Source organism: Polyodon spathula, chromosome 14 (assembly GCF_017654505.1).
Source record: "Polyodon spathula isolate WHYD16114869_AA chromosome 14, ASM1765450v1, whole genome shotgun sequence".
Taxonomy (NCBI): Eukaryota; Metazoa; Chordata; class Actinopteri; order Acipenseriformes; family Polyodontidae; genus Polyodon; species Polyodon spathula.
In genome coordinates this window covers 8,986,000-9,004,615 of record NC_054547.1, presented here as the reverse complement: position 1 = coordinate 9,004,615, position 18,616 = coordinate 8,986,000, and the positions used below count along the sequence as shown (strand labels likewise).

At 36.3% G+C, this 18,616-nt stretch overlaps 1 protein-coding gene across 1 annotated transcript in view; it reads right to left on the bottom strand.

Moving 5' to 3' along the window:
* Nucleotides 1-2,049: 2,049 nt before the first annotated feature.
* The window catches only part of brinp2 (bone morphogenetic protein/retinoic acid inducible neural-specific 2), a 48,920-nt gene continuing 32,353 nt past the window's right edge, over nt 2,050-18,616 (bottom strand). Inside the window, exons 6-8 of the mRNA XM_041269655.1 lie at nt 16,369-16,605; nt 7,303-7,525; nt 2,050-6,074 (exon numbers count right to left, since the gene is read on the bottom strand). Coding sequence (XP_041125589.1) covers nt 4,958-6,074; nt 7,303-7,525; nt 16,369-16,605 — 1,577 coding nt within the window. The 3' untranslated portion in view covers nt 2,050-4,957. The remainder of the gene's footprint in view (nt 6,075-7,302; nt 7,526-16,368; nt 16,606-18,616) is intronic.

Below are 18,616 nucleotides of genomic sequence, written 5' to 3'. Positions count from 1 at the left end.
AATTGCCACCAGGTCAGTGTTTTAAAAGAAAGTATCAGCTCGATTCAGAAAACAGACTTTGGGCGTACACAAAGCCAAACCCTAAATCATGCCAAATGTACCAGCTGAAAACAATTTCTTCAAGTAAGCTAAATCACTGTTAATGCAATGCAATCTCTTTGGATTCTAATACACAAAATAAAAAATGATAAACGTAGAAGAAACCCTGCAACCTTAGTTACATCAAAACAATTGCTTTGAATGAATCAGTGTTGCCCATTTTCTGAACTGTCTCAAGAAATCCTTGTTGTTAAAGTAATTTTTGTTAATGGACTTTATTCTTTTTATCGTTGGTGATCCAGTATTTTCAAAAGATGTGTATTATAACTCCACATCATATCTGTACAAAAATAACAAATTGACCCATTGTTAACCCCCTAACACCCCCCCCCCCCCCCCCCGGGGGGGGACGGGGGGGTAGGGGGGTAGGAGAGTTTGTTCTGTGTCTTTTGAATGTGAATTTTTCAGCGCAGTGAACAGAATGCATGTTGCTTCATATGTTTTATACCAGAGGTCACATTCTGAGAGTACGTGAGATTCAATCTTCATTTCTACCTACTTTTGAAAAATGGCCTACAGTGCCTATAATATGATAACTGATTTACAAATTGCTGCCAAAAAAACAAAACTGTCTTATTTTAGACTGACATTGCAAATTGTATATACAGCTCTATGAGAAAACAAAAACTCAGACTGACGCTGAAACAGAAACAATTAGCTTAGCTTATGTGATCGGCTGATTAAGTTTATATACAGAGACATTTCTTAAATGTACATATATTTTATAATTTAATTTCCTTTTGCTGTTCAGTAGTTCTCCTTAGTAGTTGACACTGGTGACTGTTGGTGGTTTAAAGTGTATTACAGTAAATGCCAACTTCCATCTGGAGGCAGAGATTGCTCACTAGAAAAACATGTTTCCTTTAAGGATTCAAACTGCCTTTGAGAAATAATTATAATTCATTACAGAGGGCTGTCAGATTCATCGTGGCCCCAGATGTCCTTCAGCTATTCCAGCGCCTGTCATTCTGTCAGGCTCCAGTCGGCCTATCGATTCAGAGATCTTTACCAGAGCATGGAGTGCATGCATGTCAATTTCCTTCTTTTTTTTCTTTACATTGACCTTTTAATTTTTAAAGGTTTATGCTAGAATAATAATATTCAAGCTTACTTCCATAAGTTAGTTACTTTTGATATAATTCAATCCAAGAGCCTGTCTTTGAAAATGAAGACTTTGTGAAAAGGAGCCTTCGCTCTCTGCAAGTTGTAAACAACTGGAGAAAAGCATATGTGACATTTTGAAAATGTGTTTTTTGGTTATTTTTTTGGATCGCTTAACATAATTGAAATTTATGTTGCCCTTTAAACTGAGTTTAAAGATCTAAAGCCATATTTGTTTTTAGAGGGAACATACCACTGGATACTGAACACTCTACTCGTAACCTGATTGGCTGAAACAATCATAAGAACATAAGAAAGTTTACAAACGAGAGGAGGCCATTCGGCCCATCTTGCTCCTTTGGTTGTTAGTAGTTTATTGATCCCAGAATCTAATCAAGCAGCTTCTTGAAGGATCCCAGGGTGTCAACTTCAACAACATATATATATATATATATATATATATATATATATATATATATATATATATATTATAAATATATATATATATACCATACCATATTATAGTCAATCAACTTGACTTAAAGGTATTCAATGACTTAATAAATTCAATAATTGCCTTGATAAATTCTTCATACAGAAAACAAAAGCACACTGACACTTAAGATTTGTGTATTTTTTTTTTATTTTTGCTTATTTCATTTTGTAAGAACATGACTAGAACTTGATTCCTGATACAATATTCCCAGAAGCAAAGCATATGTTCGCTGTAACAGACAATATGATTTTATATATATATATATATATATATATATATATATATATATATATATATATATATATATATATATATATATATATATATATAAAGTAAGATTGTTATGTATATACATCAAAATCCCATCAACATGGAACAAAGTATACCAGCAGCTGGATTTCATTCTGGTATAGTACAACTTTCGGGGATTGTGAAAGAATATGGCACTAGACTCCATGCACTAAAGTAACCTCTTCAGTACATTGTTTGTGTGCATTGGCAACCCTGGGATTACATTAACTTTTAAACTTCTGGATCTTTCTCATGCTGATTTCTTAGAATGCATGAGGGGATGAAAAATGTACATATAAAAACTTTTTGGATTGGAAAGACTTATTTAAACACCTCCATCCCAAAATGCAATGTTAACCCAAACACCTAACAGCACTTAATTGAACCCTGTCCTGAATTCTTATCCTTACCTATCATGACACTTTCATATTCTAACCCAAGAATTAGCAAATTCATGTTTGAAAGACTACAGTAAATATAATCTCTAACTCCTTGTCAAACCCAAATTATAACCCTCACCTAATCAATTTTCTTAAAGACCACTTCTATGGTTAGTTTTGAGAATGATCTATGTCAACAGAATATTTTATTGAGGAAGCTTGAAGTAAGCCATGCCGGCTCATTCAATGATCCGGGAGCAGGTTGGGACAGGCAGAGGCTACTACAGGTGAACATGCACTCACTCCTACCATCTTACTGGTGATGGTGGAATGATATAATGGGGGGATAGAAAAATATGCCATTAAATAAAGAAACCCAAATGACAGAAAAGCTAAGGAGTTGCTGCTTTTGACAAGTTTCAACACAGAATCCCAATGCTGTTATGTTGAGGCCTTATAAATCATTGAAAGAGAATAATCTTTACAAAATGTTTTCTTTTTTTTCTCGCTGGACAGTCATTAAGAGTTAAGTCAGCATTAAAGACACTCCTTGATTGATTAGCTATTCCTCAGAGTAGCAAGGATTAGTTGAAGGGCAGGCAATGATTTATAAATGACACAAAGATAAACAACTTGTATTTACAAACTCCAGCTGATGCCCATTTTAGGAATACATTCAGGAGCTGCCCCATCAGTATAGTCCTACAGTGAGAAAACCAAAGCACTTCACAGAGAACCTTGGGTTTTAGTCAGTACCTAAACTGTTTGACAAGAAGTGGCAATGACACATTACCATCGCCATCGAATATTTGCCATTTTAACAGTGATGTACACATTTTTTAGTCATGTGCTGAAAAAGCAATATTTCTTTTTGGCCTTACCATTACAGCACGGTTTAAAATACTGCATGTTGTGACTATGCAAAACAAAAAGAACGGCTTGACAGAGTTTATGATACTCTGATGTGAGGGAAGTATGTAAAAGGCTGCTCTGTAATTAAGTTGCTGAATATTGTTACCTTGCTTTTCATCCATTGCCCCCAACACAATGGCTTTTCAGTAAAGATTTTATAAGAATTGAAAAAAGGCATGGTTTAGGTTAACTAATCCCAGGCTGAACAACAACAATTCCACAAGTTTAGCATGTGATTGACATGCTGACTGCAAATCCTTTGGCAAGCTGAAATTATACAATAGTTTTTGTGTCTACGTAAAAATGCTAGGCATATAGACAGAAGTGCTGATCACATCCACTTTCATCACAGTTCCAGCTGAGGTGTTCAACTGAGCAAGCGCCAAGTGTGTGTTGCTATAGTAACACGTCAAACCTCAGAGAAAAGATTATGTACAAAACAAAAGTCCAAAATCTTGTGAAGAGAAACTTTAAGAAGATATTTCATAATAAAACTGTTGATACAGGATTCAGATATGCAAATGAGAAGCAAGGGGGAAATGGTTGCTTTAAAAGGAGGGAGTACTTTGGCAAATCAGTTGTTCAGTGCTTCAGACAGCTCAAAACTTATCTTCAGCTTAAATTGCACTGCCAAATGTGCAATAGCTTTCGTTCAGTTATTGTATAAGTGTGCTTGGTTGCCAAATATGAACACCTCCACATAAGGAAAAATACAGACACAAATCTTCACAATAGTTTTGGTATTTTTACTTTTACAATTTCCACATTTCACTTTATTATTTGGAAACAATACACAATTAGTAGATAAATAAAGTATATAAATTAACAACAAAGACACTGAATGTTATCTTGGCCTTTGTAACCACTGTAAGACACTGTCTTCAATTTAAAGAAGATTACTTCTGTCCTGAATCACAAAAAAGTTTTCTTTTAGGTCAGTCACAAGTGAACAGGGGATTCATAATTTCAATGAAATCACAAACTAAAGAGTGACTTAACCACTTTTTAAATTTGATAATCTAGTTAGTATATCTCACTGACTTAATTGTGCTCAAGTGAATGCAGGGGTAACCCTTGATAAGGTGTTCTATTTATTGGAAATTTGGTGCCCAAGTATATTTAATAACAAAGCTAAACATTACAATTTACATTCCTTGGACCCGCATTCAAAGCACAGTGTGGAATAGTACTGAAAGGCAGAGACGCAACAATGGGTAATACAGGGTGATTATGTACAGTAATAACCAAACCTGCTCTTCATTCTTTGTTCACCTGCAACATAAAGACTACTGAAACACAACATTCAATACAATCAAAATGTTCTGTAAAAAAATCTGTTTTCTTTTTGTCTATCATTCAAAAGAAGTAAAACAAGAAAAAAAGTTGTGTACTTTTAGACTGACAGGTTTATCCTGCTTCTTCTTCTGAATGCTGTGCTTCATAAACAACGTCAAACCAATCTCCCATCTGCTCTTCTGAAATAAAGATTTTTGTTGATGAACAGCAAGGTCATCTTAACTAATTTCCTTCCACCTATGATTAACCTTGAAAAAGAGCATGCATGCTCAAACTTCTGCCTCATTTAAATGTATACACAACTGAAAATAGTTATGTGCCATTAAACATGTACAATAAGAGCTTCTCTTTTGGGGCATGACATACCACCCAGAGTCCAAATCTAACTGCATAGCTGGGTTAGTTTCTGATCAGATGTGTTTGGCAGTTTGGAGCTAAAGGCCTGGAGAGAGTCTCGAATTCTAACCACCTCACTAGTGGAGAGCTTGAGCCTATGCCGCAGCAAACAGGAGAAGAGATCCAGGCGCTGGGGGTTGTGTGGGGACAGCCTGTTAACCCGCTCTTGCATTTCCAACAGGAGGAGGAAAGCTGAGTCCTGAGATCCCTGAGTGTAGGGATAGTCCAGTTGCATGATCAGATCTCTAATCCCTTCTGGGTCAAAGTGCATGCTGTAACCAAACACCTTGATGCTGTTTATCTTCATGTAGCCCATGTCGTCTGAACCATTTCCGAGGTCTAAAGGCTCATAAAAGAGAGTTTCATTGCTACTAGGATCGTCTGACCTGATCCGGCTCCTCAAGTAGATGTGGACAGTTTCAAAAAATGACCTCCACTTGGTGCCCATCATTAAGGTCCAGTTGTAGCATTGAAGTCCGTCGTCCAATTTAGTTCTTTCCCAGTCTGGGAAATCTTGTTGGCTTACAGGCATGAACCAACTATCAGAGTGACTTCCCCCGAAGGGGTTTACATAGATTGCAGGCACTGGCTCCAGGGAACTGTTTTTGGTGGAACAGATCTGGAAGGAGATACCCATTAGCATGTGGATGAGGTTGGACTTGTTCTTGTTGCTCTTTAGGGTGAGAAGCATACGCTTGCGCCAGGCCGGGTTGAACCAGCTGCCTAGGCGGATGTCGTTGCTGATGTAAATGGCGTGCACTTCCACCCTGCTGTCCAGATGCTGCAGGAGATACTTCAACTCTGCGTCTGGCATGGCTGAGTCAAAGTTGATGTAGTGATCCAGAGAGTCAGCAACTTTGGGCTTGCAGGCACCATGAAGCAGCAGGTAGCCTGGGTTGCAGCTGGCGCAGCGGGTGAGATTGTCAGGGGCACAGGAGGAGCAAGCTGCTGCATCCGCCACCATGCACGGGACTGTCCCCTGGCAGGCTGTCTGATCAAAGGGGCAGGTACAGCCATGGACCTCTTCAGAAAAGATTCCTGGAGTGCTGTGCTCATTGCAGTATAAGAGGGACTGGGCACGGTTCAGCCAAAAACTCAAAGGTCTGTAGGAAACAGAACAAAAACCAAAAGCTTAGTACAACCTAAGAAGATGTTTTCTTATCCTTTAAAGTTATACTAGATTAAGTTTGACATTGACTGATTCATATCTTAAGGGATTTAGAGTCCTCTTTTCAACAGTTTGGTTGTTTTTGTTTTTCTCCTAAACTTACATTTCATGCCAGCTGTAGCCATTGATATAAAAAAACTATTAAGAACCTCTAGGTGACTTGAAGGTTATTTTCCTTTCCTGCTTTTGCTTTCTTATGAGAGCTTAAGGTATGATTGAAATATAAATTTATATTCTGTTGGCTTGGTCATGAAAGAGTTGTGTACATAATAAAAACGTTAAAAAAAAAAAAAAACTCACTAAATGTGCTGCACTGGAAACTTATGGTAATTGTAATCAATTCTTAGTTAGACTAAAGACTCAAAGCATTGCAAAAACCCACTTAGGAAGAGGAAATCTGCTGCAGCTCCTAGAAGAAAAAGGTTAATGGGAGAGTCTTACTGGTTTCATATGCTGATGAGTTGAAAGTTGGATCATGCCTATTTTAAAAAGCAGAATAAAGTGGCTAAAACCAACCAATCAAAGCTTTTTATTACACTGAGCCAAACACAACAGCACTTTGCTGAGCCGTTTTCAATCTGAGTAAAAATTCAACCTCCCTTTTACATTTGTCACCACCATTCTGAAGCTTGTACGGCTATCATTAACATGTGACTAATGCATTGTGCTGGAGAGCTAAGTGTCACTTGCTCTAAGTTGTTGCTTGTCTTTTTTATTCTTTATAAAATGGCCTGATGTATCTGAGTTGGTAAACTACAGTATACAGGTTCTGCTCTAACAACATTCAAGGCCAATACTGCTTTTGACTTTAAAATACAGGCACATACTGTGTATTGATTTGTGTTAAAACAAAATTTCTTTACACCATAGGAGAGAAGCACGTCTTGATGGCCCCTTAACATGCAACAAATGCAACAAACACAATCCTTATGATAGTTTCCATCATATTCAATAAAAAGTAACTATTACTGTCAGTCACATAAGAAAGACATTTAAAACAAAGAGTAGGGGTCAAGGGATTAATTATCAGCAAAATGTTTACAAATAAATAGTTTCCTCTGTCTAGACTCCCATCCCCAGACAACATAATGTTACCTACACCAGTACTCAAGCAAAATACAAACTGAAACCTGTTTAAAACAAAGGTGCCAGATACTGTTTACCTTTCCCTGGGGAGGCTAATCTTTGGCTGTTTTGGGCAGCGTTTGCTCAACATGAAAAGTTTGCGGACAATCTTTTGTGCTTTCTCAAGAAGCAGCCTGCTGCCGGCTTCCAATTGTCCATAACGTCGCTGGAGACTGGTGTCTGCCACCCAGAACTGGAATATGATTGATGTATTCAAAAAACGATCAGTCGGGAGTCTCTTCAGGAAAGCCTTGTATTCATCTGAGGAAAAAATGTAATCATGTTTGGACATAATTATAATCAACTCTCACAGAATTCCAATTGACTAGAGAATTGCTTTTTAAAATCCTGTTGTTTGTGTAAGGCTGTAAGGGTTAAAAGCTACAGTATATGAGTGGCATAGAAATACATCAAATTAACTCAGGTACCAGTACTGCCTGTATTTGGGTACCTGCTGTGTTGTACTGAATGGTATCCATGGAAATATGTTTGCTAAATAGCAGTAGTGACCCCAGGGGCCATTGAGCTTATTCCTACTGATATTATTGGTTAATTATCAGTGTAATTGTGCCTTTCTGTGCACAGTAAGACTCAAAGCCAACACCTCTAGGCTCAGATCTCAGCCTAATTGTCAGATCTTGAATAAATCTGGAACTTTTCATGATGTGGTCAATCCACTGGAGTACATGGTGAATGCAGCTGCTCATCAGAGATATTTGCTGTTGTTGTTTGTGGGACTGACATCGCCTCTATGGAAAAGTATAGACAGATGTTATGCATCATTTTAGTTTAATGGCAAGGTACTTCAGAACACTGGCTTACTGTATGTGTTTGTATAATATATGACCTGTATCATGTTTGCATTTTGTAGTATCTCACCAGGTCTAATATCCTAAATACAAATAAAATGGCAATCTATAATTCTGACCTGAGAAACTTTCTAAGACCTTACCCTGAAAAACAGTAGTGTAGTATTTTGTATGTAACATACCTATACTAGTTTTGCCAGTAATCCACTGAGGCTTCCATTTGCAATCATAAATCTTTGAATGATGGGAGTAGAATGGTCTCAAATCTTTTTTATTCAGTTCACATAAATATAAGGAAGTGACATCTCCTTAAAGTACATGTTTTGTTACATAAAACACAATAAATATGCAAATATTTCAGATCATAGTTTGATATTAAATGCAATCTATGAAGCAATGTTAGCACAGAAATTGACAGAGCTAGATTAATTACAGCAACTGCACAAACACCTCATATCTAAACTGTTAACTGCATTTAAATATAAACTTGCTGCCTTTGTAATGATTAACTACTGTTAAAAAAAGGCCAAGTTCCAAATCATTCTAAACAGTGTATGATAATATCTCCTGAACCAATTAAGAATTTTGCTGGCAATGCTAAAATAAATGTTTACTTGTACTACATAAAAAAAATTAAAATTATATATATATATATATATATATATATATATATATATATATATATATATATATATATAGGTGGCAGGGGGAGGGTCAGATTCCTCAATGCCTAAAAAAAACATGTGAAAATGCACACTTTGTTTAATTGAATTGCTTTTGTTTCATTTGTTTGTTTATTTTTTTTTTGTTAATGATCCCCTGCACCTGGATATCATTGTAAATTAGTGCCAGGTGCAGGGTATTTAAAGAAAGCAGAGAGTTTGCTTAGTGCTGTTGCTGCTGCTGCTATGGAGAGAAGAGCCTGGCTGAAAGTCTTTAAGGTCTGTTGGAAACCTACGTTTGGTTTTATAAACAAGTGTTTGTTTTGCTTTGGTGTTATATGTCAGGTAAACAGCTTAGCTGTCCTGTGTGTTAGTCAGGGACCTGTACACGTTTAGTTAGTGCTCAATGAGAGCTAGGTGTTTGTTTGTTTTTGTTTGTTGATTTATTTTTTTTGAATAAAAGTGCGTGAAAGTGCTTTAAAAATCAAAGTTATCGCTGGGCCAGCCTGTTTAATTTTTATATATATAGAATTTTTATTTTTTTTTTTTTTTCATTTTTTTTTTTTTTTTTTAAATGGAATGTGCCATTTTCTACCGGCAACAAGCAGGCACCCATTTCTAAAATCCAGATAACGATAATGATGACAGGAAAGGAAAAACAGTTTTAAACCAAATTAACTGCCCTGTCATTTACTTTCTGTCACATCCAGGAAAGCCCCCAAACAACCTTGCTTGCTGGTTAATTACCATAAGAGTGTATACCAGTGCCACCTGCTCGACTGTTCCTAATTAATTAAATATATGCATGCATAGTGGCATCCACAGCAACACATCAATAAAATGCATTATAAATCAATATTACTTTCAAATCTGATTTTAAAAGGAATGCATATGAATGGTTACATTGTGATAGCTACCAAAAAAAGTTAGCATTTTATAGGGTTTATGTTACCTCTGTCAATCATTTTAAAATGTGCCAAAAATGACCTTATATAGTTCAGTTCTGCATTCATAACCACGATAGCAGAGATTCTAATGAGCTCTGCTTGGCTATAAAAAATGGCAGAGACTGTAGTTAACCCATCAGATCAATTCCTCATGCAATAATGGATAAGAAATGGCAGTTTTATAATACCATTAATGATAACCATTTATTTAAAGCACTACATATTAGGCATTTATGTGCTTATTTGTGACTAATTAGCACGTAATACATCATGTATTGCTTCCTAATAAGGGTTTGTTATGTACTTACTATGCTCGCTCTCAAACATGCCTTACTAACAGGTTAATGGACATTAACAAAGGATTTGCATGCATCATACTGAAGTGAAGACTGTTCTTGGCCATATTAGGTCCTATTAGCTGCTTGTATATGATTAATACCTTGGTAATAAAGGAACAAAACAAAGTGGACCATGCATGGATGACACTATCCCAGAGTTTGACTTTGTTTCCAATAAAGGGTTTACAAGGAGGGTGTTGGTCACTAGTAAAGAGTTTTGCAGCCCCTATTCTGAAGTGAAGGTTTCATTTTCATTACTTAAGAACTTATTGGAAGCACATCAGTCATCAATACGGTTTTGATCTAACAAATAATGCACAAAAGCAATTATCACTAAGGCATCTTTTAATCAGTTGTGCAGCCTGTACACTGAAGTGAAGACTCCAGTCACCCCATAAAGCTCTTACTCAGATTAATGAAAAAAAAAAAAAAGTTGACGTAAAAAAGAAACAGACAAAATCCTTTTAATTAGGATTTTTTTTTTTAAATAACTGTTACAACTTGTAACAAATTGCTATATAATTATTTTCCCAGTAAAACATACAATCTAAATTGGAAATATTTTTATTCCCATAAAAGGTCAGTTACATTCTGCATAACAGACACAATACCAAGTGCTGCAGTGTTTAATGTATCTTTTTTTTCCTATGGCCATCAGCAATCTCTTGTAAAGGAATAACATTTGTAATAACACTGGAAATTTAAACAAAGCACTATTTATTTTTTTCCATATTCGGTATTATTAGCATTACGGAAATGGGCATTTTTAACGTGATTTCTAACATGATTTTCAGCTTTTACATCAAAAATGAGCAATAACAGTTAGGGCCTTATGAAAATCCATCCATTCATCCATTATCATTAACTGCTTAATCCTTCTATGAAAATCGTTTTATTATTTTCTGATTAGAGTTTTTACTGTTTATAAAAAAATGTAATTGAACTTATGTACACCACAGGCCCAGCGAACAACACAAAACTGTAAATCTACAGGCTTATATTTGTTCACCATTTGGACACTAATTTTGGAGTGTCTTTACCAGTGAGGTGCTGTTGCAATATTGACAGAGAAAATTAGGCTCTGCCTTGTAGATGTATATATATATATAGGTGCAGCCATTTTCAGAAATAATAATACAAATAAAATAATAAAAAAATAACAAATTAAAGAAGTTTGTTTTATTCCTGCACACAAATCTACATATATAAATGCCGCGGGCCACAGTGACCCAAAACATCTTATCTGTATACATGACCCGTTCTAAAAAAAAATAAACATCTCAAAGATTCTGTTTATAAGTTTATGACCTGTATGGTCATAAACTGTATTTAAGTCATGTATGGTTGTCACATCTGCATGAAGTTTAAATTTAGAAAAACTGTCATTAACGCTTTCCGACAGGCCGTTTCATAAGCTACATGCATCCATGGTCCAAACTATTTTTTTGTATAAGATAAAGGGCACCAGGTTGGAGGTTATTTAAGAAGCGGCACTACAGTGATAGAGCAATTTCAACTGACCAGGAGTCTATTTCAAACTGTTCAGAAGCAGTGACAATTTGATAGAAGTCTGCACATCTTTTCAGTCGCCACAGATTCCAATAAGGATGGGTGTATTACAGTTATTCAGCGAAGCAAAGTATTTAAACAAATGACTACAACATTTCAGGTTTTTTAAAACAAATAATTTATAGTAATTTGGTAATTGGCCTAAAGGTTGTAGCCATTTGGTCAAAAACAAATGTTCTGGAAAAGTCTAAATAATTGTGACTGATACATGACTACAGTAAATGTTCATAAGAGTCAGTCAATACTTCAAAACATCGTTACGCAACACAGCTTTAACACTGGGACTGAGGGTACAAAATGGTATACAGCTATTGATATGATGATTGATTCTGTATATTGCCTTGGTTATTTATTGCAGATGATTTCACAACAATCCAAGATATACAGTTCTCTCATATAATCAAGGTTAGTGACTACACAATTGCTGTCGGCTTTACAGAAGGCAACCCAGAGGAGAGTCAGAAGGAAGGCAGGCCACACATTAGTATCGCCTAAGGGATCCACATAAATGAATAAACTTGTTTGCAAACCAGTGCAGTAGAGCCAATTACAGATACAGGTAGTAAAGTATTATGCCTTCAGGGGTTATGGACTTGGAATTGCACTACCACCGGTTTGCAACACCACACAAAGCTATTTTGATAATGCATGTTAATTGCAGTGGAACAACAGTTATTTACATCACTGCTTTGTATATGGTAAATACAAAGAAGTGATATTGAATTTGACAGCTGAGTCAATTTTATTAAGATCACTCTCAGCAGAGAAAGGAACAACATGGATAACGACTCATACCAAATTGGTCTGGGAATGGTCTACCACCTGTCATTGTAGACAAAGTTTTGAAAGAGTGCCGACTGTTTGGGCATTCATTTCCATGTACAAACCATTTGTTCATTTAACTGTCATGTTTTATTTTCCATTTAATAATGACAGTCACCACTTCAACTGTATGGCAGAGATACTATTCAGATAATACCTTGTTTCAAGCGACCCATGGTGAAGCAGTGGCAATTATATTTGACACCACAGTGACAGTAAAGAAAAGCTTTCACCAAATCAAGAATCTCTGCACTCGCACTAGGATGTCAACCATTTTATGTTCCTTGGCCTAAAAAATATTAACAGCCATGGACTATGAAAAGAGTGGCTTAGCAATTTGAGACCATTTCTGGATTGAGTAATTAAGAGGCTTGTCAGGATTAATTTTGTAGGTTTGGTATAAGCTTAAAAACACTAAAGCAATTAATCAAACAAGTACCACTAGGCACAATAAATTGAAAAAAGATAACAATTTATATTATAACAATAGTAAACAAGTTTGAGAACAATCTTACCCCTCCTCCCCCTCATCACCACAGACACACTACAACTATGCAGTTTAAAACAAGGTTCAAGAAAATAACCTAATGTGCTACTGGCCCACTACAGCGAATACTGCAGCTTGAATTATAAAGTAAAAGGTAAAGAGGGTGCCCTTCCTAAGTGGTAGCTTGTACAACAAGGGTCCTGTCATCATCCATTGTGTCGTTGTCACTTTTAATGGGCACCTTGTGTAATAAAGGCTAGACACTGTCCTAGCTGTGCAGTAAAAAAGTGCTTCATTGCTATTCCAGTTCCTGTCAGAGCAGGGAAGCTCAGAATGCAGCTGGGATAATCAGTAATTTTATTACTCCTCAACCTCCTAGGGGTTATCAACCCCGAACTGTGTTATAACAGGTCAGGCTCACATGTTTAAAAAAAAAAAAAAAAAAGTTTCTGGGCCAAAATTGTAAATGTATCTGTTTATGTTGTATGTGGGATGTTGTATGCTGGTTTGTCTAGTCCCTGTATTTTGCAGGTAATGTAAAAGTCTTAAGTTAGCAGGCAAACAGTTCAAAGTATGTGGTGCTTTAAAAGCAAAATTGAGTTTAGTGTTCAGCAGGGGGTGACTGTGACAGGAGCTGGGGCTTTTGCTAGTCAGCTCACGTAGCAGGCACATGGGCCCAAGAGAGTACAGAGCGCTTAAAGGGTCAAAAAGATGGATGGTGGTTGCTCATTAGTCGATCCTGAGGTTTCCATTATAACAGGCAATGCCTAACAGCTGCTGTTTTTAATAGTTTTGAATGTATTTATGGTATTCTTCTTTCACACTAAAGTTTAAGTGCCAAGAGTACAAAGAGCTTTCATATTATTCATGTTGCTCATAACCCTTTTGACTCAAAACAGGAGCAAGTGGCAAATGCGGTCTCCAGATGTTAAAAACAGTTTCATCCCAAAGTGATCTCACAGCAGACTCCTGTCAGACTGGAACATATTGGGGAGCAGCTCATTCTTTGTTGGCAAAAAAACATTGAAAAGACCCAAGGAGAAAATACTGGGAAGACATCCTTCGGATTCACTATTAAAGCGAAACAAAACAGCATGACATTTTTTAAGTCATGTAGCCACTTAATGTTGCAACCATAAAACACATAAGCAATGAGCAACAATATTCTAGTATTGCCAGTATGTTGTAGGAAGAGCTTGTGTCTTGGCCTTAATATATTGAGTTAACTGCTAAATATGGCCACCATTCATCTTAAAGATCAATTCCAGCTATGGACTAACATTATAAACAGCAGAAAAATTATCCACAGGGATAGTCAACAGCTCTTGATGGATGACATCCTTCATTTTAAAAAGTGCTGTTAGACCAGAGCAGTGCAAAAGAAGTAGCCAGTTGATTTTTATAAACACCCTGTGTTTCACTTATAAATTATACTTGCTTTATAATGATTAATTTAGGGGAGATACTGTGCTTCTTAATTCCTCATAAACACGCACTTATTTTAAAGTGTCACCAGCCACTTTAGTAAGCATGTATTACATATTTAACTGCTCACATTTTTTGTAACGGTGTGTCAGCATGAATAGCACAATTGATTTTTAACCCTCAATATATTGAAAATAAAAGGCTGCGCTGACACAGCTTGTATATATTGTGCTGGCTTACATTTAATGGATTGTGTGGATTGATCTGTTTGCTTTCGGTTCTCTTGTTGGTTGTCTTTACATGAGAATGGCTTACAGGTCAGGGATCCCAGTCACTGCTGTGATTATTTACATAACCATGTCATAAAAAACCCAACCTAGAATACAGGTATGTTTTCTTTTTCATTTTAGGATTTTAAGAGAAACAGTAGATTTAATGTAATGCTAATGTGCATCATCTATTGTTAAAGCAGATGTAAGGCGGTATTTTAGTGTTGCAGCCTAACAGCTTATTAGAATTCCTCTCCAGCACATTATTTAGTTGATGCATTATAAGACAGAAAGTACAAAACGAATGCATTTACTATAACTCCTATCCATAGCAGTAAACAACAACATTTAAAAATGTGTGGGGGGATTCTGACTCTTCCCTATGAACTACCACAACAGAAAGTAAAAGAAACAATAAAGGATTAAAGGAACCCATCCAGACACCATGCATCATATAAACAGAAACCCTTTCTCTTGCTGCTATGTAATTTTTCTACACAGGGCATGCAATCTGTTTGCTTTCTTCTTCTTAGGTAACAACATTTGTTATTTGAATTTCATATTTTTTATTTCAACAGGGGAAGCCAATACAGGCAACAATGTGCTTTGCCTGCAGCTTATCCTATACTTCTATTATAGACGTTTAGAAATACTTATTTGTACAAAAAGGTTAAAATCATGCTTCATGTGTATACTTATTTTTAAAGAGTGCTTTTACAAGTAATCTTTTAAGTAATGTACTATTAACAGTTTCATCAATATTGCTTATATGACCTGAGATTTCAATGTTATTTACACCTTTAGTGGTGACATCCGCTATTTTTGTTCTGTTTCAGAAAAACCCAGTCTTCATCTTGTGTGCATAATGGTTTATAAAATGCTAATTAAATTCTGGATATGGAACCAGTGTCTGAAGTAAAACAATTACAGCCTTTTGGGACAAGGTATTTTTTTGGTATTATTTCAGATTGAAAGGTGGAAGGAAATTATGAGAAAAATACTGTAAAAACCTTAGAATAACTATTTTCTAGGTATTTTTAGGGGGTCCTAAAAAGGGAGGAGCGACTTCTACATCGTTGTGACCTATAGGCTTTTTCATAAAATTGTTGTTTCAAAAAGGGGGGGTGGGGGGGGTCTGGGGCAACTTATACACTGGTGCTACTTATACACTGTATTTTATGGTACATGTCGAGAAAGCAGTAGTAACAGAACTGGGATATTTGCAGCTAAAGGAATGGTCTTGGCAGCTACCATTTCTAAGAACACTTGAAAGGTATTTATAGGTACTGTCAGAGATGGTCCTGTAGCAAATCCGTTATGCCTTTCAGGCTTCACCAAGATTTTGACAAAATGATAAGATGTATTACTTGGCTAAATACAATCTTCAGCTGTGCTCCACTCTTGCCATAACATCCCTCAAGAGCAAATCACTTTGCCTGCTAAGGAGAGATATGCATTCTGATGAGACAAACTGTTACAGTTAAATGGATTTGGGGGCCCTTTCATAATAGCACCATCCTTATTAGTGGGAGGGCTGTGTTTATCCACCCCCTCAGATCTCTAAGAAACAATGAAAAAAATCCACAGCTATGTTTAACCCTGTAACATATAAAACCTTTTGGACAAAAGTATACACCCTCCAAAGAACTACGTAAAGGGGGAGGGCCAACTGGAGGCATCTAGTATAGACAATTCCAGAGGCAAATGGATGACAGGTTATACAATCCAAAGCTGGTGCATAAAAACCTACAACGATAGGTTCTGGTAGGTTCTTACCTGATTCCTCAAAGTCTGCATTAAAGCTGGCCCAGGCTTTTTTGCTTTTACGCAGATTGTCCTCCATAATGTTGATATCTGTGGAAGGACAGTTGCACTCCGGAAACTTGCCACTGCATTGGCACCAGCAGTCATTGTTGCGACAGAGAAGCTCACCCTCTGAATTGCAGGCCACATAGCTGAGGGCCGCCTCCACGAAACGGTTCTGAAGAAACTCTGGGAGGATGTCCTGGAGGCCTAAGATTAAAATGAGGAGAAATAAAAAACTTCCTGGGGAATCCTTTTCTCTGAACTGTTCAGGATCTTATGAATTGTTAGTAAGGCAGTATACCCACCTACCACAAACAGTCAACCCATTTTTTTTTTTTTTTTTAAAGTCACTTATACAGTTATTATGGAACGATAATGTGTTTATTTAAATTAGGCTCTGTAAACTCATGCAGGATTTCAGGTTAAATCCATCTATTTAATATTGTACTTTTAAAATGAATCATGAGATATGGAAGCTTCAGTAGGCGTATTCAGTACACTCTCAGTCTTTGTCTTTTGCTTTTCTACTCAAAACACTCTTCCTACCCTCCAGCCCTGCTTCCAAACACCAGTCATGATGTGGATGCGATCGCATTGCACTTATTTGCATCCTCAGTGATCAGCCGCGATTGCATGCGATCAATTGCACGCATGCACACATTCGGACTGCATGAGATCGGATTGCACTGAAATTGCATACTGTATCGTGGCCTTAATATGTAATTGTATGGTATGTCATACACTCTTTATAATTGTATTATGTAAATTATTTTAAATTTACATTTTTATATTTCTGTATTATTGTACACAGTAGCTGGTCTACTGCTGTTTTTACAGGGGAGCAAATATTTTAATGAATAAATTCCTCTTTTGTTTTTATGCACATCAGTTGGTCTATAGCTAATTTATTAGGAGTAAGACAGGGTTTAAGTCATGTTTCCTGTAAGAAACATCTGCAATGGTTCTGCTTTTTCCAGCTGCTCAGCCCCAGCGATATTTATCTTCTGACGGGAACACGTGATACAATTACCTTCATCTCCTACTCATTTCAGTGGAACCCTAACATAAGCCTATTATGTTGCAATTACCATCTGAAACAAAAAACATACACATACACACACATAAGAACAAGGAAAAACAATTCAACCTGAAAAGTGGGTTGGTGCTTTGAACCACAGGATCTCAGTTGAGTTTTTTTTATTATGTTATTTAAAGGGTACATAAGGACCTTATTTTATTGTGTTGCATGTTCCCATGTGTTCCCACTGTTTACATAAGGTGTGTCTATTGTTGTACTTTTTTCTTTTTTTTTACATTTTGACCACTTTTTTTAAACTTTTAAATTGCATTCCCTGCTTCAAGATGTACCCACGTAGACCTCTCAGAACTATATTTCCCATCATCCTCCTGCTCACTGTTGTTACAAACTGTAACTTTACTGCTATACTACTTGCAAATGTTGTCAAATGGATGGACAAACTTTGTAGCGTGAAAGCTAGGGTGTCTGCACTCTAAGCTGCTTTTGGTTTGTATAAAGGTGTGTGGACAAGTGTTGTAGCAGAAGTGGCAAAAAGTAGACAGACTAAGTGCAAAAAAATGAGGGATTTATTCAGCCTCACTTGAAATGAAGAGTAAACACAAATAGGTAAATTAGCAAAAATAAATAAATAACAAAATAAAAAAACACAATAGATATATAAAACAAACAAAAAAGTAAATTAAAAATTAACATGCACTATGCGTAGTGTTCAGTATACTTAAACTATACTTTTTCTAAAGACAGAAACTTTTCACTCCATCACGGTTTGATTCACACAAAGGGTTAATACTGCAAACAATTGGGGCAACCTTGGTCGGCACCAAGCATATAGGCACAACTGTAAAAGTGGTGGGGGTCAAGGTTGCCCCAATGGTTTTTTGAAACTTGGGTTGTGTTTTTTATATCTCCACTATAAATGGCTTGACACAATTGATAACTTGCCGTTTTTTTTTTCCAATGTGTTTTTGTTTCCGATAAATAAAACCAGCTATAATGGAAAGAAGCTTTGGAGAGATTTTTTCCCCCTGTCTTGCCTCTTACCTTTGATTTTAAACAGCATCTTAAGCTGCTGGCATTCCAGCATTCATGAGACATTTTAAAAATAAAAATAGAATTCTGAATGTTCATCCAGCTAACACAAATCTCTTTCCTGCCATGTAAAACAGTAAAGAGATTTGT